The 24,120-nt window shown below is 62.9% G+C and overlaps 2 protein-coding genes across 4 annotated transcripts in view; both read left to right on the forward strand.

The window, feature by feature from the left end:
* Nucleotides 1-7,073, forward strand: part of RASA3 (RAS p21 protein activator 3) — a 139,577-nt gene extending 132,504 nt beyond the window's left edge. For all 3 annotated transcript variants that reach the window (XM_062193894.1, XM_062193895.1, XM_062193896.1), the window contains 2 exons: nt 4,446-4,629; nt 5,788-7,073. In XM_062193894.1, the coding sequence (XP_062049878.1) occupies nt 4,446-4,629; nt 5,788-5,863 (260 nt within the window). In that variant the 3' untranslated portion in view covers nt 5,864-7,073. The remainder of the gene's footprint in view (nt 1-4,445; nt 4,630-5,787) is intronic.
* A 1,603-nt stretch (nt 7,074-8,676) lies between these two features.
* Nucleotides 8,677-21,643, forward strand: C6H13orf46 (chromosome 6 C13orf46 homolog). Its single transcript, XM_062195553.1, has 6 exons — nt 8,677-8,851; nt 13,221-13,272; nt 14,693-14,861; nt 16,937-16,984; nt 19,291-19,355; nt 21,577-21,643. Exons 1-6 carry the CDS (start codon nt 8,677-8,679, stop codon nt 21,641-21,643), a joined length of 576 nt encoding a protein of 191 aa, XP_062051537.1.
* The last annotated feature ends 2,477 nt before the right edge of the window (nt 21,644-24,120 follow it).

Below are 24,120 nucleotides of genomic sequence, written 5' to 3' on the forward strand. Positions count from 1 at the left end.
AGCAATGCCATTGTGGCCAGGGCTCAGCCCAGCAGCACGCGGCTCGTGCCCCAGGCTGTGGCTTCTGCTCTTGCTTCTGCCAGCAGTGTGGCCCATGCTGCTTTAGCCTGTAAGGCTCTTCCTCCTGGGGGCTTTTCCCGACCTCCCCATCCAGTAGCCTGAGCTCAACTCTCATTGAAATTATAATCCCCATACACTGTCACTTCTGACAGCAGAGAGCAGAGCTGACCTCAGGGCCTAAACAAAGCAGATGCTCAGCACCCGTTAGGTGGGTGGACAGGTGTACGGACAGGAGCATGGATGGATCATAGGTGGTTGTGTGGATGGAGACAGGTGAGTAGGTGGGTGGATAGATGGAAAGACAAGTGGACGCAGGAGTCACACTTAGCCTCCTCCCAGTGAGGGGCTGTCTTGACAGTGGCTGTACAATATCAACGTGAACAGAAAACTTGGAGCTGACTCTGTCCAGGCCCTTGTCCCGCAGGGCATGGAGTCACTCATTCCTTCAGCGCCCAAGCCTCTGCCTGGACATGGGCTTCTCAGGGCCATGCTGGGGCAGAACTTTGTTGGAGAGTCACAGTCACATCAAGACCCTCGGTCTGTGTTCGCTACTCTCTCCCCAGGCTCGCCCCGGGCTGGCGTCCTCCTGGGAGGGACACCCTTCGAGTGCCTGGGGAGCTGCATTACACTGGCCCACGAGAGGGGCGTGGTCACGCGGCGTGGCCTTTCCCTGGCTCTGACAGAGTGAGCAGGCGGCGCTCAGTGGGACGCCACGGAGGGCTGGTGCTGGATTTGAGCTGCTGCGTGATGAGTGACACTGAGGGGCTTTCCACGGTGGCGGCAGGAGTGGACAGAGCATCACTGAGGAGCCGGGAGGCTCCCGTCCATCAGGGGGTTTCCTGGGATGAGCCCTTTGTCTCTCATCTAGGAAACGGGCATTAATACCTGTTCACTAGAGCTGGGTGGGTTAAAGGTTAACTGGGAGTGCCTACGTGAGAGGACTTCAAAAAAGTTTGTGGACAACTGGAATTAGAAGACAAGTTTATTTTTGTACAAAAAGTTTTGAAATCCATGCAGTTTTTTCCTGCTGCACTTTCTCCATAAGCTTCCGGAAGGGCCCTGTGTACTGCTCACTGCGCTGCCACGCCCGACGCCTGGTCCCCACCGAGTTCAGAGAGCACGCTGAGTCCTGGTGTCTAAGTTCGGGCGGGCCCGGGGCGGCGCTCTGCTGCGGACATCCACTCTCTGCTGTTCTCCACGTTCTGCGTCTTTGAGTGTCGCAGAGACCCAGGCCAACTACACAGCTGGACAGACTCCTCGGGCCACTGTTTTGAGGGCCATGGGGACCAGCGCAGACCAGCTGCCTGCTTCATGGTCCATTGTCTTCTCTGCAGTTGGCACCTGGAACGCTTTGTGAAAAGTGTCCTGCAGCCTTGCTGAGGCCACGTGCAGACTCCAGCATTTCCCTGAACTGAAGTTTTATTTTCTCCATCTTGAGCTCAGAGTCTGTTTAACGAGCCAGTGGGCACATTTTGCACCTGTGCATGGCCCTGGACTCCGTGCGTGTGGGCAGCCCCGAGCGCTCCTCCCTTCTCTGCGAGACCAGCTCCTTTCCCAGCTGAAGGGACAGCCCTGTGGTGTGCTCTACGCTGTCCTGCTGCCCGTTTCCTCACGCCCAGGTGGCAGGGTTTCTGTGTGCAATCCTGTCTCCATCGTGGACTCTGATGAGATTCAGCCACGGCAGTCCCTCTGTCACGTGGCTGTCAGACACACTTCCAGTTCTCTCCAGACACACGTTCTCAGTAGCATGGCACATCAGAAAAGATGTCGCATATCTCTAATGCCGTTTCTTTTTGACTTAACAATTCACCTTTGAAAAATTTTACTCTTCTCCCATTTTGTTATAAGAAGCTGGAAAGTTGGGTCAGCGCCGTGGCTCAACAGGCTAATCCTCTGCCTAGCGGCGCCGGCACACCGGGTTCTAGTCCCGGTCGGGGCACCGATCCTGTCCCGGTTGCCCCTCTTCCAGGCCAGCTCTCTGCTGTGGCCAGGGAGTACAGTGGAGGATGGCCCAAGTGCTTGGGCCCTGCACCCCATGGGAGACCAGGAGAAGCACCTGGCTCCTGCCTTCAGATCAGCGCTGTGTGCCAGCTGCGGTGTGCCGGCTGCGGCGGCCATTGGAGGGTGAACCAACGGCAAAAAGGAAGACCTTTCTCTCTGTCTCTCTCTCTCACTATCCACTCTGCCTGTCAAAAAAAAAAAAAGAAGCTGGGAAGTTGAACCTGCTCGCTCAACACTTTGCTTAAATGTCATCTCAGCTGGTCACCTCCACCTCTGATACCTCTCCTCACTGTGTCACCTCCATCACTGACCTTCCCTCCCCTCCTCACCTCCACCTCTAACCTCTCAGCTCCTCACCTCCATCGCTGACCTCTCAGCTTCTCCCCTCCACCTCTGACTTCTCCTCCCCTCATCACCTCCATCGCTGACCTCTCCTCCCCTCCTCACCTCCACCACTGACCCCTCTCACCTCATCACTTCCACCACTGACCTCTTCTCACCTCCACCTCTCAGCTCCTCACCTCCATCACTGACCCCTCCTCGCCTTCATCACTGACTTCTCCTCCCCACATCAACCTCTACCTCTGACCCGTCCTCCCCTCCTCCCCTCCACCTGACCCCTCCTCCACTCATCACCTCCATCACTGACCTCTCCTCCCCTCCACCCCGACCCTTCCTCCCCTCATCACCTCCATCGCTGACCTCTCCTCCCCTCCTCCCCTCCACCACTGACCCCTCTCACCTCATCACCTCCATCACTGACCTCTCCTCCCCTCCACCCCGACCCTTCCTCCCCTCATCACCTCCATCGCTGACCTCTCCTCCCCTCCACCCCGACCCTTCCTCCCCTCATCACCTCCATCGCTGACCTCTCCTCCCCTCCACCCCGACCCTTCCTCCCCTCATCACCTCCATCGCTGACCTCTCCTCCCCTCCTCCCCTCCACCACTGACCCCTCTCACCTCATCACCTCCATCACTGACCTCTCCTCCCCTCCACCCCGACCCTTCCTCCCCTCATCACCTCCATCGCTGACCTCTCCTCCCCTCCACCCCGACCCCTCCTCCCCTCATCACCTCCATCGCTGACCTCTCCTCCCCTCCTCCCCTCCACCACTGACCCCTCTAACCTCATCACCTCCGTCGCTGACCTGTTCTCACCTCCATTATGTCGTACCCTCACCCTCAATCACTTGGAAGCCCACCCCACCCCACACAGAATACCAGTAGGGCATTTGGCTAGTTCCCTGCCACTTAAACAAGGGTCTCCTTTCTGTCGTTGGACACCTGCTGTTGACCTCGCCCTCCTACAGCATTCTGTCAGGACGCCGGGTGCTCTCTGGGTGCCAGGCTCTGGCACAGCTCCTGTTCGGAGCCCTTGCCAGGGTCCCCCTGCGGCGTGCGCAGCTGCGTGGCATCTTCTCGCCCACACCTCAGGTGCTGCTGCCTCAGGCACCAGCAGCGTGTGTAGGATTTGCGGTCTGGGGCCCACTCGTCGCTGCTGATCCCTTCTTGGCCAGTTTGCAGTGCTGCAGCAAGGTGCCGTCCACTGTCTGGTTACAAAACACAGTCGTGTCTCAAGGCTCTGAGGTGCTGGTGCCAGCTTTGTAAGGTCTGGTGGGGGCCTCTCCCAGGTGGCAGACGCCACCTGCTCACTGCGTCCTCACATGTGGAGTGGGAGGAGCCTCCTTTGGGCCCCTTGTCAGTCCCAGTCCCATTCCCATGGCCTGTTCCCTCGCAGCCTCATCACCTCCCGAAGGCTCCAGCTCTAGACGTCACCGTGGCACCTGGGATCCCAGCAGGAATCTGGGGGACACAGCACCTGGTCCAGTGCAGGTGCAGAAACCAGGGCACCGGTTGCTTGAGCCTGGCTCACACCTGGAGGCCCTGCGAGCAGGGATCTAGGTCGCCTGGAGCAGAGCAAGCGCAGGTGTTTAGACAGGGAGGTGCCTGGCCAGCTCAGCTGTTGGGATGGTTCATCGTACCACGTATGTGACCTGAATGGTGTGGTGTGGGAGTGTCCAGCCGGGCGAGTGAGATGTACCGGGCTCAGTGCCCTTGCCAGACGGAGACAACCCAGCCCTGCGTCCAGATGTGGGGTTTTCTCTGCTGGTTCTGGCAGGGCATACCAGCAGGAAGTGGACAGACGTGAGCAGGACTGGCAGACGGGGCTGTGGGCTCTGCCCAGTGCCCAGAGCCGTAGGACTTGGCAGTGCTGGCCCGAGGGCTCTGGCTTGCAGCCCCTCAGGCGTTCCCCAGCCCAGCCAGGGCAGGACTCTCCTGCACGGGAATGGTGTCCGTTTCTGTCCGTGCTGTGTGTGAGCGTTCAGCCCTTGTGGAGGAGGCTGTGCAGGGAGCTGACCTCTGTGCCTACCCCATGTGCAGAGGCCTGTGGGAGCAAGTCTGTGTACGATGGCCCCGAGCAGGAAGAGTACTCGGCGTTCGTCATCGATGACCCGCAGGAGACCTACAAGACCCTGAGGCAGATCGTGGCCGCGGTGGCCGCCTTGGAGCAGGAGCACGCGCAGTACAGGAGGGATAAGTTCAAGAAGACGAGATACGGAAGCCAGTGAGTGCCGGCGTCCTCGCTGCCTGCTCGGTGGCCTGGAGGTTGCAGCGGGGTCTGGGGAGCGGGCTGTGGCTGCAGCAGTTGCTGGGTGGGGCTGGGCCCACCTCAGAACCTCTGTGCGTGAGCGTCTGTCTCCCGGAGGGTCCTGCGCTCCTGGCTGCTGTTCCTGGAGGGGCTGAGAGAGGCCAGCAGACTGTGTTCAGCCTGGTCGCCAGCCAGGGGCCATGTGGCCATGGGCAGGTGAAGTGCTGCACTTCTCTAAAATGGAGTCCCTGGGTGCGGCGGGAGGCCGGGTTACGTAAGGGCTACCTGGCGTGGGTGGACATGTCTAGGGCACCTTCCCTGCCCAGCAGGTCCCAGAGACAGCCTTGTTGGGGAGGCTGAGCCCCCAGGGAGCCTACCTAGCATGTGCCGTCCCCACCGGCGCTCCCTCCCTGCGTCCTGGGCAGGGCTGCTGGGCCTCGGGTGTGAGTGCCTCAGGATGGAGCCCGGGCAGTGCCCACTCCGTCTCACTCCCAGCTGGGTGTGGGCTCCTGCGCCCTTCACATCTTCACCTCCAGCACTTTGACACCTGAGACTGTTGCCTGATGTGTGTGTCTGCCTGTGGCTATGCCAGCAGGTTGAACGGCACGTGAAACTGACCTGAGCCCCTTACAGTGTGAGGTGTGTGTGTGGCCCAGGCAGCTCCCAGAGCGCACGCTACACCTGTGCACACTATCTACAAATGTGTTCATGCGCCATGTATCATGCCGTGGTCACCCTGCACGTGTGTGTGAGCATCCAGTGCTCTGCACACAGGTACACATGATCCACACATGGGCACACCTCCTGCAGGTGTGTCTCATACCTCATGCGCTGCGCGAGGCTCGTTCTGCACACATGTGCCTTAACCCACCTAGAGAGGTGCACACATGTACACATGATCTAAGTGTGCACATGGGGTCTGCAACATGTGCAGTCTGTGCAGGCTTACATGGCTGCAGATGCAGGATGCACACACAGGCCAGGCAGCCTGGGGTTTGTGCTCGCTTTGCTCGTCTGTGCTTCTGTGTACCGCAGTGAACATGCATCCCACTCCCACGTGGGGACGCCGCCTTCCAGGCGCGAGCGGACAGCATGGTGCCGCGGGTCTCATTCCTCTCCCCTTCTGCCTTGCAGGGAGCACCCCATTGGAGACAAGAGCTTCCAGAGCTACATCCGGCAGCAGTCTGAGACCTCCACTCACTCCATGTAGTCTGCAGGGGTCTGGGGTGGCACCCGTGGTGCCTGCACCTGCAGAGCCACAGCCTGCAGGAAGGGAGGAGGCCACGCCCACCACTGCCCAGAGCCGTCCTGCAGTGGCCACGTGGCCGCACATCTTGCTCCGCTCCAGTGCACCACTGACCGCCCTTCTAGAACACGGGGTCATCTGTTCCCTTGCGCTCCACGGTCTCCTGGGCACCCAGTGACCTGCTGGATGACCAGCACCACGGCTCTGCCCTCCCATGCCTGGGAGCCGTGCACTTCCTGCACCACGTGCGCTTCCGTCTCGTGCACTCTGCCCTGCTGGTTTCCACGGCCTGTGCCTGGGTTGGACGCTCTGCTTTGTCCTGTCAGAGACTATAGCTATCTTCCCAGGAGCCTGCCGTCGGGCAGCCGGGGCGGCCAGAGCAGCGGCACCCTGTGCAGCCTTGCTGTAGGTTCTGCCCCTGGCTGAAGGGTCAGTCTTGTGGCTGGGCTGTGCACAACTGCACCGAGTCCCCGTGTGAAGGTGCACTTAGCATTTGGGGTACAGTTCCTGGGAGCGTGGTGCGGGTCCAGTCTTTGGGGTCTGCTGAGTCCCCCCCCCAAACACATTGTTTTGCTGAATGGGGCCTGAAGGGACTCCACATTTGCGCCCCCTTGTGGCAGCTGGGGGAAGCCTAAGCAGAACTGCTCTTCAGGCTGTTTTTCTACATGCTTTTAAAGGGCCATTTTTCATTAGCTCTTTGACGGATGATTCAGGATCTAAGCCCCGCCGAGGGACAGCTGCCGGGCCTCAGGAGGGAACCCACAAAGGCAGAGACAGTGAGAGGCAGGCGCGCAGGGCCCCCGGGGACACAGGCCCAGGAGCCCCGGGAGACCGCGCAGGGCAGGAGGACCCCACAGCGCGGTGGGCCGGCCTCCTCCCTCCGCCTGGTCTCACGCCGTCTGTGCCAGGCAGGTGAGCAGAAGCCCCAAGTCCACACGAGGCTCCCCTCGCCCACCTCTCTCCGTGCTGTTGGGAAATACTGTAGTTCAGTTCTGCTCTAGGTAGCAGATGGTTACGTAGGAAAATACTGTAAAAAAATAAACTTTGGGACACACAGCTATTCGGCTGCACAGAACTGCAATTTTTAACATGGATTTGTATTTAATGTCCTTGTTTATAAAATACTAACGATTTGTGATGTATTTTACTGGCCAATAAAACATGTTCTATTCTTTCTGAGGACTGATTGGATTTCCAGGGAGCTCCCTGGTGATTACACAGGCGGGGTGCAGGGCAGCAGGGGGTGGCCCTCTGTGATAGGTGACATCTCTGGTGACAGAGGACACCTGTTCCAGGTGACCTGTGACCGTGACAGGTGGCACCCAGCCCATGGTGCCCCCAGGAGAGGCGTCTTCAGGAGCTTAGGGAGGGTGGGGAGACAGGCTCCGCCAGGGACTGCCATCCCAGTGCACAGAGGGGCTGAGGTCAGGGCAGTGGGCAGCAGGGAGCCAGGTGTCCTTCCAGACAGGCGGCTGCTTCCCTCCGGGGGCAGGAGAGGGCCGAGCGGCCCTGGGCGGAGACCTGGGGGCGGGGGCAGCCCCTGCCCTGGCTTTGTCCTGACTCCACTGTAAGGCAGAGGAAAGAGGCGCAGGCTTGGCTTTGGGACGCCCATCTGTTGTGGTCCAGGGCTGGGGGGGAAGCATCCGGAGTGCTCCTGCTGTGGCTTCGCTGGCAGGTCAGCTGGAGGTGGCCAGCGCAGGGCCAGAGGACTCCGCCCCCGCCCTCAGACTGGGCCAAGGTGGAGTCGGCTCCATGGAGGGGCTGGGGGCTGAGGTCAGCCCTGAGGCGGGCAGCCAGGGTCTGGGTGTGGGTCCTGGAGCCCCTCCCGGAGCCACCAGGAGGGGCCAGGGCGGGCCTGAGCACTGAAGCCCGTGAGGGGTCACAGAGGCTTCTTGAGGCCCCTGCCACTGACCCCTAGGAAGGGGGTGGCCACGTCCTGCTGGGCCACAGCCATCAGAACGCCCAGGTCGGTCGAACCACTGCTGAGTAACCGTCGTGCGGGCAGCCTGGGCCTGGACCAGCCCCCGGAGCCAGGTGACCGAGGCCTCCTGGCCACTTCCTGCCGCAGCTGTTCAAGGACAGCAGCCGGGGTGGGGGTGGGGCACGGCCCCTCCTGGTGTCCCGAGCCCCCCGTCTGTCAGGAAGGGCCCCTGTGGTGGCAGAGCAGTCCCCAAAACCAGCACTTTGGCAGAGGGTCCAGAGGCCCTCAAAACACCCCGGGGGCACAGCATCTGTTTGCGCTCCGGCCCTTCCCTCGGCGGGGTGAGGCCCCAGTGGGTGACGTCCTCCCTCGGACGCCACCATTGTCAAGGCCAGGGCGCAGCCCACGCTCCCCGAGGCCTCCGCTCGGCTGAGCCGTCCCCTTGGCCCTGGTGGGGAACCGTGTGTGCATCCCCTGCTGGCTGCCGAGCCAGCCTCGGTTGGAGGGTTCACCGGCTGCTAGGCCGCCACAGAGCGCCTGCGTGGGGAGACATGGGAGAGCCAGCTCGCCTGGCCATGGCCTCCAGGACTGAGCAAGGTCAGACCGCCCACTGGTGGGCCCTCAGTCTGCGTGGGGAAAGGCAAGCATGGCCGGCACCTGCCACTGGGTTCCACAGAGGGTGGGGAGGAGGCTGCGCTGGGCTGGGCCAGCTGACCTCTGACCTGCGGTGATGTCACAGCAGCCCCAAGGCGACGGCCCCTGGCATTCTCGGGCATTTCCCAGGAAGGGGTTCCGGGGGGGCGGCAGCCATGTCGCACGCCTGAGGCCGTGTGAGGTGCCCTTGCCCAGGCCTAGCATGGAGAAGGACCCAGCCGCGGCACACAGGAGGCACCGGCCTGGCCCTGGTGCCCTCCCCTCGGGGGGCAGGGCAGCCAGCGAGGGGCCTGAGCTCCAAAGGAGCAGGAGCGTGGGTGGCCTGCACCAGAAGGGGGACCCCCCGAGCCGTGTCAGGAAGGTGCCCAAGAACCTGGGTAGGCCCGGGGGCTGGGGTTGGGGGAAGGGGGCCAGCTGGGGCCCTGCGGGGCAGCGGGGGAGGGGGCCTGGGAGGCACGGAGGCAGAGGCTGGGCTGAGAGGACCGGGCCAGGACATGGGGGCTGCAACCTTGCGTCTATGATGAGGGCGGTCTCCCACCCAGGGCCTGACCCACGTCTGGCCGACCCTCACGCAGCGTCCAGGACCGCGGGCGGGAAATCCAGGGCTGGCTCAAGCCCGGGACAATGTGAAGGGCGGTGGTGGAACAAGACTTCTCTTAGGTCAAGAACTGGCAGCTGTGCTGCTGGGAGCAGGCCAGGGGTGCAGGGGAGTGTGCCGGGGGCAGAAGGTGGGCCTCAGTGCTGGCCTCGGCGGTGCACGTCTCGTTCCTGGACCTTGCCCCAGCACCTCTGGGTTTCCACTAGACGTGGGGATGGGAGACGGTGGGTGGGGGCCTGGGTGTCCGTGTGGCCTGCTGTCCCGTGCCCCACTCACAGGACAAGACGAATCTGTGCATCAGGTCCACAGGGATGTGCCCTGGAGCCCACTCCGACCCCCACGTCCTCTTGGGGTCAGCAGCACGTGTCACACGTCCTGGGGATGCCTGTTTGCCCGTCCTGTGGGTCACCCAGGGCCTCCCGCTCTCCAGCGAGGTTGCTGCCAGCCACGGTGGGACGGCCCACCCGGTGCAGCTCCAGCGGGGCTTCCGCTCCTGTGACGTCAGCGTGACGTCGGTGTCCCGGAGGCTGAGCCCCTGGCTTCCGGTCTCTCTCAGAAACAGGGTGCCAGCAGCCGTCCAGCCCTTCCTGGCCAGCTCGGCCCTCTTCCTATAACTCAGCAGCTCCCCAAGCCCCGGCCTCCGGCCCTCTCGCTGGCCCTGCCTCCTCATGGGCATCTCACATTCAAGCTGAGTCTGTGACAGTTTGGAAAGAAAGTGGCTCTTGGCTGGGAAGAGACCGGAGCATGTGTCCTGTCACCGAACACCAGCCTCAGACGCCTGAGCCCCACACCAGCTGCCCAGTGGTCCCCAGCGCACCTGCAGCCCAGACATGCATGAGGGGGACGGGGGCCCTGCAGACCCTTCCACGCAATGGCTTTCCCTGCATGGCCCCAGGCCCTCCTGCTGGGGCGACCGAGCGGTGCTCTGGCTCTGCACCTGCTGTGGAGCAGAGGAAGTCCACGGCAGCTCTTCTCCTGACAGACTGTGTAGGCCGGAGCAAGGTTGGAAGATCTGCCTGGGACGGCTCTGAGCCTCCTAAAACACCCTCCCACACACACATGTGCTCCTCGTGTGTGTATGCGCAGACCATGATGTGTGGACACACATGAGCACCCCCATGTATACACCTGCGCACACAGCTCAGTGCACACTCAAACACACCCAGCTAAGGGGCCCCTGAGCTTCTCCAGAAATTAGCATTCAGAACCCCGCTAGGAAACCACGTCCTCCCAGGGCTCCCAGCTGAGGGGCAGAGGCTGCCTCCCGCCCCTCCCCCGGGGCTCAGCTCCAAGTCCAGCAGATCTGGCCCTGGAGACCTCCTCCTCTAGGGTTTTTCTCAGCACAGCCTGCAGCAACTGGTGAGCAAGCAGGAGACAGCAACAGCCCGAGGCCACCACCAGAGCCCTCGCAGGAGGCAGGTGCAGGAGCCACGGGCAGGCTGCCCAGCGTCCCAGCGTCCCAGCGTCCCAGCGTCCCAGCGTCCCAGCGTCCCAGCGTTGGGGCCTCAGGAAAGAAACCCCCAGGTCCTCGAAGGAAATCCTCGGGAACAGGAGCCCCTGGCCCGCTCCCCCGGAAGCCCCTTTATCCAGGCCCCACCCCGGCTGCCGGCGTTGGGCAGGCATCCTCAGTGCCCTACCAGGCTCAGGCCCGGAAGGCCACTCAGGCCTGGAGCCGTCCCAAGCCCACCTGCCCGAGTGGGCTTCCTTCCAGAAACCCACAGCTGCACAAGGAGTCCTGGGAAAGCTCGCTTGGGAGAGCTCCTACAGGCGAGCAGCAGAGGCCGCCAGGACACACATGCTCAGGGCAGAGTGCTGGGGAGAGTGCTGGGGGTCAGGGGTCAGTGCTCAGGGGACAGTGTTCAGGGACAGTGCTCGGGGACAGTGCTCAGGGACAGTGCTCAGTACAGCGCTCAGGGACAGGGCTCCGGGGACAGTGCTCAGGGACAGTGTTCAGGGACAGTGCTCAGGGGACAGTGCTCAGGGACAGTGCTGGGGTCAGTGCTCAGGGACAGTGCTTGGGGACAGTGCTGGGGGACAGGGCTCAGGGGACAGTGCTCAGGGGACAGTGTTCAGGGGACAGTGCTTGGGTCAGTGCTCAGGGACAGTGCTGGGGGACAGTGCTGGGGACAGTGCTCAGTACAGCGCTCAGGGACAGGGCTCCGGGGACAGTGCTGGGGGACAGTGTTCAGGGACAGTGCTCGGGGACAGTGCTCAGGGACAGTGCTCAGGGACAGTGCTCAGGGACAGTGCTTGGGGACAGTGCTCGGGGACAGTGCTCAGGGGACAGTGCTCAGGGACAGTGCTCAGGGACAGTGCTCAGGGACAGTGCTGGGGTCAGTGCTCAGGGACAGTGCTTGGGGACAGTGCTCAGGGGACAGTGCTCAGGGGACAGAGTTGGAGGACAGTGCTGGGGGACTGTGCTGGAGGACAGTGCTGGGGGACAGTGCTTGGGGACAGTGCTCAGGGACAGTCCTCGGGGACAGTGCTCAGGGGACAGTGCTCGGGGACAGTGCTCAGGGGCAGTGCTGGGGGACTGTGCTCAGGGGTCAGTGCTCAGGGGACAGTGCTCAGGGACAGTGCTCAGGGACAGTACTCAGGGACAGTGCTCAGGGGCAGTGCTGGGGGACTGTGCTCAGGGGTCAGTGCTCAGGGACAGTGCTCAGGGACAGTGCTCGGGGACAGTGCTCAGGGACAGTGTTTGGGGACAGTGCTGGGGGACAGTGCTCGGGGACAGTGCTCAGTACAGTGCTCAGGGACAGTGCTTGGGGACAGTGCTGGGGGACAGTGCTCAGTACAGTGCTCAGGGACAGGGCTCCGGGGACAGTGCTGGGGGACAGTGTTCAGGGACAGTGCTCGGGGACAGTGCTCAGGGACAGTGCTCAGGGACAGTGCTCAGGGACAGTGCTGGTGTCAGTGCTGGGGGACAGTGCTTGGGGACAGTGCTGGGGGACTGTGCTCAGGGGACTGTGCTCAGGGGACAGTGCTCAGGGGACAGTGCTCGGGGACAGAGTTGGAGGACAGTGCTGGGGGACTGTGCTGGAGGACAGTGCTGGGGGACAGTGCTCAGAGGACAGTGCTCAGGGACAGTCCTCGGGGACAGTGCTCAGGGGCAGTGCTGGGGGACTGTGCTCAGGGGTCAGTGCTCAGGGGTCAGTGTTCAGGGGACAGTGCTCAGGGACAGTGCTGGGGGACTGTGCTCAGGGGTCAGTGCTCAGGGGACAGTGCTCAGGGACAGTACTGGGGGCAGTGCTCAGGGACAGTGCTAGGGAACAGTGCTCGGGGACAGTGCTCAGAGGACAGTGCTCAGGGACAGTGCTTGGGGACAATGCTCAGTGGACAGTGCTCGGGGACAGTGCTCAGAGGACAGTGCTCGGGGACAGTGCTGGAGGACAGTGTTCGGGGACTGTGCTCAGAGGACAGTGCTCAGGGACAGTGCTCAGAGGACAGTGATCAGGGACAGTGCTCAGGGACAGTGCTCAGGGGCAGTGCTGGGGGACTGTGCTCAGTGGACAGTGCTCAGGGACAGTGCTTGGGGACAGTGCTCAGGGACAGTGCTCAGGGACAGTGCTCAGTGGACAGTGCTCGGGGACAGTGCTCCGGGAATGCCATCAGCTGGCACCAGAGCTACAGACACAGCTTTGCCCTGGAGCTTCAGGCTGGCAGAATCCCCTGATGCTATTCACAGTCACTCAGCCTTGGGCAAGTTCAAGGAGCTTCCTGGGCACCCTTTGGCCAGGATCAGATCCCTACTCGCTGGACATGCAGGGACCACATCTTCTGGAGAACAGATATAATGGGAACCGTCGTGGGGACACCCCTGGGAGGAGTCAGGAGGAGGGAGGGGGCACTGAGTGGTCCAGGACTGGCCTTCCCCCCTCCCTGCGTCCCTGCTGTGCTGTGTCCAGCAGGTGCGGGACCAGGAGCTCCGGAAGTCACTGGGTCCCGGACTCTGCTGTGCGTCCTGCAGGGGAGGCCAAGGCTGGGTGGCTCTAGTGTCAGGCCTGGGGCGTGGGGACCAGGAAGAAGCTCACAGCAGCGGTGGCTGCCAGCCACTGCCTGGGAGGAGCAGGCTGCGGGGTCCGGACGAGCTGTGAGCCAGCCGCTCAGGGGGGCTAGCGGCCCTGACCGGTTCTGTCCTTCCTCCCCAGAGTCTGAAGAGCAGGGGAAAGAGCCGCAGAGCCACGCAGAAGACGCTGGCTGGTGAGGGCCCAAGGGCTGGCGGGGGCCGCGGAGGGGGAGTGGGGGGGACTCGTCAGGTTGCCCTGGGGACTGTGATGGCCCTGCCCCGCCCCACCCTCCGCCGCCCCAGGCCGCCCTGTGTGGTGTCCCTGGAGGCTGTGGCCTGCAGCTCAGAGCGGACCCAGGGCCCGCCCACCACAGATGACACCTTGTTCCCCAGTGTTCCTTGATCGCACAGTCTGCGTTTCAGACAGGAGCTTCCTGTTCACGTCAGAACGCCAGGTGCCATGTGAAACGAGGGCCCTGAACCGCCAGTAAACACAAACAGATAGGTGAAAAAAGCCGAATACGAAACTACAAAATGCAGTTTCATTTAGTTAAAAGGACTGCAAACAAAAACAGAAGAAAACAAGATAAAATATCAATACCGGGTTTCTCTTGAGTTTTTCCCTAACAACTTCTTGGGATGGGGAGGAGAGAAGAAAACCTGATGATTCCATAAGCTGCATGTATTTCAAAGAAAACAGAAAAGAGGTGTTTTTTAAAAAAGATTTATTTATTCATTTGGAAGGCAGAGTTACAGAGAGGCAGAGACAGAGAGAGGTCTTCCATCCGCTGGTTCACTCCGCAATTGGCCACAATGGCCAGAGCTGAGCTATTCCGAAGCCAGGAGCCAGGAACTTCCTCCGGGTCTCCCACGTGGGTGCAGGGGCTCAAGGACTTGGGCCATCTTCTATTGCTTTCCCAGGCCATAGCAGAGAGCTGGATCGGAAGTGGAGCAGCCGGGACTCAAACCGGCACCCATATGGGTGCTACAGGTGGTGGCTTCACCCACTATGCCACAGTGCCAGTCCCAGGAAAGGTTTTTTTTAAAGTTGCCTTACAGTAGAGACTAGAGGACACAGAACTGGCTCGCAGAGCCGGGCAAGCGTGGCCAGGCCACCCTGGTTGTGACAGCTCCCCCTGAGGGCCGAGAAGGCACTGCCACCCTCGTCACCGTCACCGAGGGCCACATGGGCCGGCTTGGCTCAGTCAGAGGACCCCAAGGTCTTCGTTCCCAGGACTCCGAGCGTCTGCAGATTTCCCTCGGGTGAGGGGCAGCTTTGTGCTGGTGCAGCTGGAAGGGGTGACCCAGCCAGGGCAGAGCCAGCGTGGCGGGGCGCCGCAGACCCCGCCCATAGCTTGCACACCCCAACAGAGGGACCCCCCAAGCCCTCGCCAGGTCGCTCCCCCGGGCAGCCCAGACCCTGCTCTCTGAGATGAGCCCTGGGGCTGCGAAGAGCTCAGCCGCGGAGGCTGGCCTGGGCAGTTGAGGTTCCACACGTCCAGTCCTCCAGACAGGCAGAGCCCAGCCCAGGAGGGCCCCAGGGGCCTGACTCCTGGGTGCCCTGCGAGGGCAGAGGCGCAGGCGTCGTCCCAAGCACTCCCCCCTCTCCTGCAGTCAGGCCAACCTGGAGGAGGACAGGAAGGAGCGGAGCCAGGACGCCCCCAGGACTCGGGGCTGCGAGAGTGGGAAGAGAGACCCGGAGGCGGAGAAGAGCGACTCGGAGGCCAGCACCAACGAGGAGCAGGAGGGGGAGCCCACGGAGGGGCACGCCCAGGAGGCCCAGGTGCACCAGGCTCAGACCGCGCGGCGGGTCCTGGCGTCTGGCCCTACGTCGCAGCCCTGTCTCTGCTGACCTGCCCGCCGCCTTCTTTGCTTGCAGGAGCAAGGACCGGCATCCACAAAGCTGAGTGACCTGGAGAGAGAGGCAAGCGCTCCATACTGCAGCAGCAGAAGTCAGGGGCCGGGGGCCCATCCCAGCAGGCACTGAGCTCTGGCCCTCTCCCTCCCCTCCCAGGAGGCCTGGGGGCCAGGCATTCCGCCTCTGTGTCTGGTCCCGGGGTACCCTACCCCCAGCTTCCAAAAGCGCAGTTGTCAAAAGCATGGGGTCCTGAGAGACCCCACCCCACTTGATCTTGACCCAGAAAACCCTCGGGGGCACTGGAGTCCTCACAGGCACTTGGGGTGGTTGGGAGTGGAGAACTCGCTGCCTCTCGATTGCACGTCTCCCGAGTCTTCTGGAGCCCCCATGGTGGTAGGATTCTACAGCACACGCCCTCGGGGTGCCTCCGGCTCAGGGAGCCCTGGCCGCCCTCACGCTCCTCTGGCGTTCACTGAAAGCTCCAGGTGGACACCGGCAGCTACAGGCTGGGCTGCCGGCCACCCCCAGCCCCGCAGCCTGAGTGGTGGCTCTCCAGTGTGACCCCCCAGTGTGAGCGGTGACCTCTGGCAGAGTGTGCCCCACCCCGTGTCAGCAGTGACCCCTGGCACAGAGTGTGCCCCACCCCGTGTCAGCAGTGACCTCTGGCAGAGAGTGTGCCCCACCCCGTGTCAGCGGTGACCCCTGGCACAGAGTGTACCCCACCCCGTGTCAGCGGTGGCCCCTGGCACAGAGTGTGCCCCACCCCGTGTCAGCGGTGGCCCCTGGCACAGAGTGTGCCCCACCCCGTGTCAGCGGTGACCCCTGGCACAGAGTGTGCCCCACCCCGTGTCAGCGGTGACCTCTGGCACAGAGTGTGCCCCACCCCGTGTCAGCGGTGGCCCCTGGCACAGAGTGTGCCCCACCCCATGTCAGTGGTGACCTCTGGCAGATAGTGTGCCCCACCCCGTGTCAGCGGTGACCTCTGGCAGATAGTGTGCCCCACCCCGTGTCAGCGGTGACCTCTGGCACAGAGTGTGCCCCACCCCGTGTCAGCGGTGACCTCTGGCAGAGAGTGTGCCCCACCCCGTGTCAGCGGTGACCTCTGGCAGATAGTGTGCCCCACCCCGTGTCAGCGGTGACCTCTGGCACAGAGTGTGCCCCACCCCGTGTCAGCGGTGGCCCCTGGCACAGAGTGTGCCCCACCCCGTGTCAGCGGTGACCCCTGGCACAGAGTGTGCCCCACCCCATGTCAGCAGTGACCTCTGGCAGAGTGTGCCCCACCCTGTGTCAGCGGTGACCCCTGGCACAGAGTGTGCCCCACCCCGTGTCAGCGGTGACCCCTGGCACAGAGTGTGCCCTACCCCGTGTCAGCGGTGACCTCTGGCACAGAGTGTGCCCCACCCCGTGTCAGCGGTGGCCCCTGGCACAGAGTGTGCCCCACCCCGTGTCAGCGGTGACCCCTGGCACAGAGTGTGCCCCACCCCGTGTCAGCAGTGACCTCTGGCAGAGTGTGCCCCACCCTGTGTCAGCGGTGACCCCTGGCACAGAGTGTGCCCCACCCCGTGTCAGCGGTGACCCCTAGCAGAGAGTGTGCCCCACCCCGTGTCAGCAGTGGCCCTTTGCACAAAGTGTGGCCCCGCGGCAGGGTCACAGGCCAAGTCCGAGCGTTGCTGGGAGCAGGGACTGGTCTGTTCCCGTTCCCTCCACCTTCACCCTCGGTGAAGGTGGAGGAGGCCTTGTGGGTCTCAGCGCCCTGCCAGGAAGTGAGTAGGGAGCAGCTGCACCATGTCTTCTTGCCCTCCTGCCAGAGCTGCCCCGTGGGTACCTCCAGCCCCCACCCAGTTCCAGGAGCCCCCCGGTGCAGGACCTGTGTCAGGTGGTCCTGGTGGTGGCCCTCAGATCTCGGCCAGCCTCAGCCCAGGAGCCGCTGTCCCCCCGACATCTGCTCCCCTCTCTGGCACTCCCACGCCGGTCACCCCGTCTCTGGTTTCCATCAACAGAAACCATCTGTGTTTGTGGAGATTGACCTGGGAGACCACGCCGAGGAGGTAAAGCTGAACCAGCCAGCGGAAGGTGCTTGCACTGACCAGGCTGGGTGGGAGGGTGAGGCAGGGACTCGGGAGAGTTCAGGGTGGGAGGACAGGCCTCGGGGCATGAGGACACCCCCACCTCCTCCTCTCCAGCTTGCACACGCTCCTGCCCCATCAGAGACTCCAGGGCCTCAGCCAGCACGCGGGTGTCCATGGGCACCCAGGTCTTTATGGGATCACTCCGGGGTGGTGGAAATGGCCCAGACCCAAGATTTGCAGATGCATGGCTCTGCCAACAAGTGCTCAAAATGCTCATCACCCCTCTCTGAGCCCTAGATGTCTCCTGAAATGAGGGCTTCAGAAGCTGTCAGAACAGGGCCCGAAACCGAGAAAGCCTCAGTAACAGGTGTCATCACCATGTCTCCACCATCACCACCAGCAGCAGCATCATCACATTCATCATCATCACCATCACAATTAGCACCAACACCACCATCATCACCATCATCTCCATCCCTCTCATCACCACCACCATCACCACCTCCACCATCATCACCACCACCACCATCATCACCACCACCACCACCATCACCATCACCATCATCACCACCACCACCATCACCACCATCACCACCATCACCACCACCATCACCACCAGCAGCAGCGTCATCACATTCATCATCATCACCATCACAATTAGCACCAACACCACCATCATCACCATCATCTCCATCCCTCTCATCACCACCACCACCACCATCACCACCACCACCACCATCACCACCACCACCACCACCATCACCACCACCACCACCATCATCACCACCACCACCATCATCACCACCACCACCATCACCACCACCACCACCATCACCACCACCACCACCACCACCATCACCACCACCACCACCACCATCACCACCACCACCACCATCATCACCACCACCACCATCATCACCACCACCACCATCACCACCACCATCACCACCACCATCACCACCACCATCATCACCACCACCACCATCACCACCACCACCACCATCATCACCACCACCACCACCACCACCACCATCACCACCACCACCACCATCATCACCACCACCACCACCACCATCACCATCACCATCACCATCATCACCACCACCACCACCATCACCACCACCACCACCATCACCACCACCACCACCACCACCACCATCACCACCACCATCACCACCATCACCACCATCACCACCACCACCACCATCACCACCACCACCACCACCATCACCACCACCACCACCATCATCACCACCACCACCATCATCACCATCATCTCCATCCCTCTCATCACCACCACCATCACCACCACCACCACCATCACCACCACCACCACCATCATCACCACCACCACCACCACCATCACCACCACCACCACCATCATCACCACCACCACCACCACCATCACCACCTCCACCACCATCACCACCACCACCACCACCATCACCATGGCCACCACCATCACCACCACCACCACCACCACCATCACCACCACCACCACCATCACCACCACCACCACCACCATCACCACCACCACCACCATCACCACCACCATCACCACCATCACCACCACCATCACCACCATCACCACCATCACCACCATCACCATGGCCACCATCATCACAGTCAATACCACCACCACCACCATCACCATGGCCACCCACCACACCACGTATGTTATCATTTCAACATCAGTGTCACCACCACCACCACCAGCAGCATCACACCACCACCACCATCACTGTCACTCTCACCACCAGCAGTGTCACCCCATCCCCACAGTCACCCCTATATAACTGGCTGACTCGGTGGCCCCTGGGGCCCTCCCGACCGCTGTCGCAGGTCCTCCTGCACCCCACTACTGCACAGCTGTCTCTCTGCAAGTCTCTGAAGCCTCTGGGCAGATTTTGGCATCTGCCTGGGGCCGGCTGTTCTCCAGGTGGTGCTGCCTGCTCCATGCCCTCCGAGCAGCCCACGAGGTGCAAGGAGCTGGCCGTTGGCCCCACCAGGCTACTCACAAAGCACACAGGTTCTGAGGCTTCCAGAAGGATCGCCAATGGCCGGGAGGGGGCCGAGGAACAAGAGCCCTTCAGCTACAGCACAGGCCGTGGGGGCTCTCCCACCAGAAGCCTCCACTCGTCAGAGCCCCGTCTTGTGGGAGGTCCTGCCGGGGCCACGGCCATCTCTGAGCCTGTCTCCGGCCCTGCCCCATCCATGCTGGGGTCCTGAGGGGCGCCTTCTGTGCCCGGCCCCTCACCCTGAAGCTCTCCCGCCACGCCTCCCAGATGACCTCCTGCACCCTGAGAGAAGAGAAGCAGTCCCCGATGGACCCAGACTTGTTTGAGGACGAGTGAGTGGCGCGTGTGGGCTTGCACCAGGCGCGTGCCCCCGCCCCCACCCCATGGTCACGGCGGGGTCTGCGGTGCCTCGCATGTGGTGGGCAGGGCCAAGCCTCGCTCTTCCTTCCCTACAGGGTGAACCCAAGCATGCACTCTGTGGGGGGCTTGGAACTGGTTACAGGGCAGCAGCGGCAGCAGCACAGGACTCCACCCCCACCCCAGAATGGCCAGACACAGGATCCCCACCTCTCCTCCTGAGGCTTGCTGGGGAGGCCTTGTGGGTGGTGGCACGGCCATGTCTTCTTAAAAAAAATGTATTTATTTATTTGAAAGTCAGAGTTACACAGAGAGAGGAGAAGCAGAGAGAGAGAGAGAGAGAGAGAGAGAGAGTCTTCCATCCTCTGGCTCACTCCCCAGTTGGCCGCAAGGGCCAGAACTGCACCAATCTGAAGCCAGGAGCCAGGAGCTTCTTCTGGGTCTCCCATTCGGGTGCAGCAGCCCAAGGACTTGGGCCATCTTCCACTGCTTTCCCAGGCCATAGCAGAGAGCTGGATTGGAAGTGGAGCAGCCAGGACTTGAACCAGCACCCATATGGGATGCCGGCACTGCAGGCGGCAGCTCACCAAGCCACAGTGCCGGCCCCGGCTGCGTCTTCTAAGTGCAGCTCCTCCTCTGGCTCAGGGTCTGGGGGAGGGGGTTGTCCTGAGGATGTAGTCCCCTGGGGGTGGGTGTGATGCCGGGTGAAGCAGCCCAACCCTTCTGAGGCCCCAGGAGCAGGTGGGACCCTGAGGGCCTGGGGAACAGCTCTGCTTTCAGCAGCACAGAGGGATGCACAAAGTTGGAGCTCCGTTTATTTACTTAGACTTTTTGAAAGAAAGGCTGCTGGGGGCCGGCGCTGTGGTTGACTTGGTTAATCCTCCGCCTGCGGTGCCAGAATCCCGTATGGGCGACAGATTCTAGTCCCGGTTGCTCCTCTTCCAGTCCAGCTCTCTGTTGTGGCCCGGGAGGGCAGTGGAGGATGGCCCAAGTGCTTGGGCACCTGCGCCCGCATGGGAGACCAGGAGGAGACACCTGGCTCCTGGGTTTGGATTGGCATAGCTCCGACCATAGCGGCCATTTGGGGAGTGAACCAAAGGAAGGAAGACCTTTCTCTCTGTCTCTCTCTAACTAACTCTGTCTGTCAGAAGGAAGGAAGGAAGGAAGGGAGGGAGGGAAGAGACTGCTCTGGCTGGTTTGCAGCTACACGGGAGAGCAGACAGAGGGGTTGGGGGTGACCCCCACGCCACCCCCGAGAAGCAGGATTGAGCAGGAGCACGTGGTCTTCAGAGTTCTTGTGAGGGCTGCGGCCCCGTAGGGTTGCCCACAAATGCTGCCTCTCTGGACGGAGCCCGAGTGCTGGCCGCAGGGGCCGTGGCCCTTGGACAGGCTGTCCCGATGGCTGTCACTCAGTCAGCGTCAAGTCCTGAGGGGTGGGGTGGGAGCAAATCTGAGCAGGGCCCTCCTCCCTCGGAAGGTCCCCGTTGAGACCCCTGCTGACGACTCTGAGGGCCAGGCCTGGCTCTGCAGCAGGCGGCTCTCCTCGGGGACTCGGCTCGCCACTCGGGATGGTGGGCGTGCTGCCTGCAGGCGTGTGTTGGTGGCAGCCCGGCGTTCTGGCTGATCCAATCCGCGTCTCTCAGTCCAGCCTCTGCGCCCAGAGCCAGCTGACCAGACACCTGCAGGCTGGAGGCAGTGTAGGGGAAGCAACCCTGGGCCTCGCGGGCTCCCGGTGGATGGGGCTGCGTGGGCCCCACCGCCCCCTTTCCCAGACACAGGGCTGGGCACCCACTGGCTCCTGCACAGGCCGGCGGGGCCGCTGTCTTGTCACAGGGAAGAGAGCAGAGGCCACAGCACAGGGCAGCCAGCTCAGGCCGACGCCTTTCAGAGACGCTGCCCCTGCCACAGGCCCTTGCTGGCAGCCGAGCTGGGGGCCGTGATGGGCACAGCCCAGTCGGTCTCCTGTGGTTGAGAGGGGTCGCGCCCAACCCAGACTTCCGAGGCCTGAGCGCAGGAGACCCTGTGTAGGCTGGAGGCAGGCCAGGCTCCCACGGGGGTCTAGGCCTGGTGACGCAGGCGTGGCAGGGTTGGAGGGAGAGCTGTGGGGTGTTTGGGGATGGGGCTGCTTCAGAGGGACTGGGGCCGCAGGGCTGGGCAAGGCCCTTCTCACCCGCCTGCCCCTCCTCCGGCCTCCAGGACGAGGACCAGCTGGGTGTGCTGCATCCCATACACCACCAAGAGGAAGGTGAAGGACAGTGCCTAACAGCCCTGCGGAAGGTACGGGTGCCCAGCGAGGGAGGGGCTGCAGGGGCCGGGGCTGGGGGCAGAGGGAGCGGACACAGGCCCCGCGCGGCCCCGAGAGGCCTGCACACAGCTGCAGGCCCACTCCAGGTCTTGCTCTGTGAGGTGTGAAGGACCCGGCCCCTCCCACACAGCAGAGCCGGCTCAGTCCCTTGCAGGCCACACAAAGCCACACAGGACAGCAGGCACAGAGCCTGGAAGCCTTCAGCACGTGAGCCTGGAGCACAGTGCAGAGGGGGAGGACACGTGCCTGCGGGCGGGCTCCTGCCAGGCAAAGGCAGAGACACAGCTGCTGTGGCTCAGCGCCTGCAAGGCCGTGACCAGGCACAGAGACCCCAGGGCTGCTGTCACCCCCTGAGCTTGGAGGAAGCCAGCCACTCGCTCCTGCCTCCAGCCGGCAAAGGGGCTCAGGGTCCCATCTGCGTCCCGGCTGTGCGGGCCCAGTCACGTGTGTGTGCAGGACAAGGTGGAGCCAGGGCTTCGTTGAGCTCCCAACTGCACGGCAGGTGGGGACCAAGGGGCCTGCAGAGGCTCCGTCAGGCAGTGAGGCCGTCTCCTCCCTACGGGGCAGGGCGGCGCCTTGTTCTTAGCCCTCACCACAGGCCGGCCCTGACACAGACCAGGGACTCCAGCCCCAGCAAAGGACGCTGTGCATGCTGGAGCCGCGGAGGTGGCTGCACGCTGTCACAGAGGATTGGCAGCCTGAGTCCTCAGTGGGTATACATGGACCTGGACTGGGGCCGAAGCCCTCCGAGCACAGCGAGGCAGGAGCAGAGAGCACGCAGGGACGCGGTGTGACTTCTCGTGAGGGTGAACACGTGCAGCCTCCTGCGGCGCAGGCTCAGCCTCAGCGCCCAGCCTTGCTCATGCGAGGAGCCTTTCACCAGAGCCCACCTCTCACTCATGACCAGACACACGCACGGGCATATGGACATGCACACAGCACACGCATGTGCATATCCACATGACCACGTGCTTCATACAGCGCTCACACAATGCACATGATGCATGCCTGCACTGCACACCCCTGCCGTGTGCACGCAAGCAGGCACGCATGCATGCCCACACACTGCCCACATGCAGAGGGCACGTGCTGACTGGCCTCTCAGAAGCTCCGTTGGGTCAGAGGTCAGAAGTCGGAGGCTCCAGGAGCGTGCAGGTGTGCTAGCGTCTCAGCTGCTGACCTCAGGGACTCTCAGGACCTGTCCCCGACAGAGGAGAACATGCCGCCACCCAGCCAGGGGGCTTCAGGGAGCAGCACCCACGCAGAGCTTTGCTTCCAGGCATTTGCTGTGGCTGAAGAGAGGCCACTACCAATCTGGGGACGAAAGGAAGGGGTCGCCGGCCATACCGCCGCCAACACAAGGGCAGCAGCGGAGGGAGGTGCCCGGGCAGCACCAGCACCGTGTGGGGGCAGCAGCGGAGGGAGGTGCCCGGGCAGCACCAGCACCGTGTGGGGGCAGCAGCGGAGGGAGGACCTGCCTCTCCCGAAGCTGCCATTCCCAGTGGGAAACCCAGAGACTCAGCACTCCCCACTCCCCCCACGGTGCACCTGCTCCGTCAGCCCGCGGGGTAGACGCTGCTCTGGGGCCTGGCCCAGGCCAGCCTTGGAGAAGAGGGCGGGATGCCACCCGGGAGCAGGTCCTGGCCTTGCCCGAGGCCTGTGCCGAGCCGTCCTCGTTTTCCATCAGTTCTCTCCGCACTCCGGACAGGTGCGGCTGCTGTCCCTGCCGCACAGCGGAGGAACGAGGGGCACGGCAGGGGGCAGCCGGCCCGGGGGAGGCCTTTGCATGTGGAGGGTGGGCAGCCTCTCGGGAATCCGATGGAAAAGCCGCCCCCACCGTGGCTTCGCCCTAGCGGTTGCCCTCGGTGGAGAAGCGCGCAAAGCCGCCTCTCCCAGCTCCGGGATAACGGGATAACGGGATAACGCGATAGCGGGATAACGTCGGGGCCTGGCCGACAGCGCCCCCTGGCGGCACGGCGCCTGCAGCTCCCTGAACCTCTGTTCGCTCCTAGACACCGGCGGCCATCTCTGCGCAGGACGGAAGCTGCCTGGCCGTGGCGTTTTGCCCTTCAGCTACTTATTATTAAAGGACAGGCTGGAATGCACACGGAGCTCCGGCCGTCAGCCGCGGGACGTCCTCAGATGCCAGCTCTGACGCCCACGCAGCCCCGGGGGAGGGGCAGCCAAGGTCACCTCCCAGCCCCCACAACCCTGTGCACCTGGGACCGCCCCACAGGACCTGACCCTGTGAGCACCTCTTCCCAGAGGGCCCTGGGTCCTCCGGCTGTGCCCAAGTCGTCTTCCCTGGCCCAGGGACCCAGCACTGCCCTGCAGGACAGGGTGGGGTAGAGACAGCCTGGGGTGTGTGTGTACCCGTGCCCAAGGGTGGTGTGCACACATGTACTTGTATCGTATGGTTTACCTGTGTGCACGCA

This window comes from Lepus europaeus, chromosome 6 (genome assembly GCF_033115175.1).
Source record: "Lepus europaeus isolate LE1 chromosome 6, mLepTim1.pri, whole genome shotgun sequence".
NCBI classification, from domain to species: Eukaryota; Metazoa; Chordata; class Mammalia; order Lagomorpha; family Leporidae; genus Lepus; species Lepus europaeus.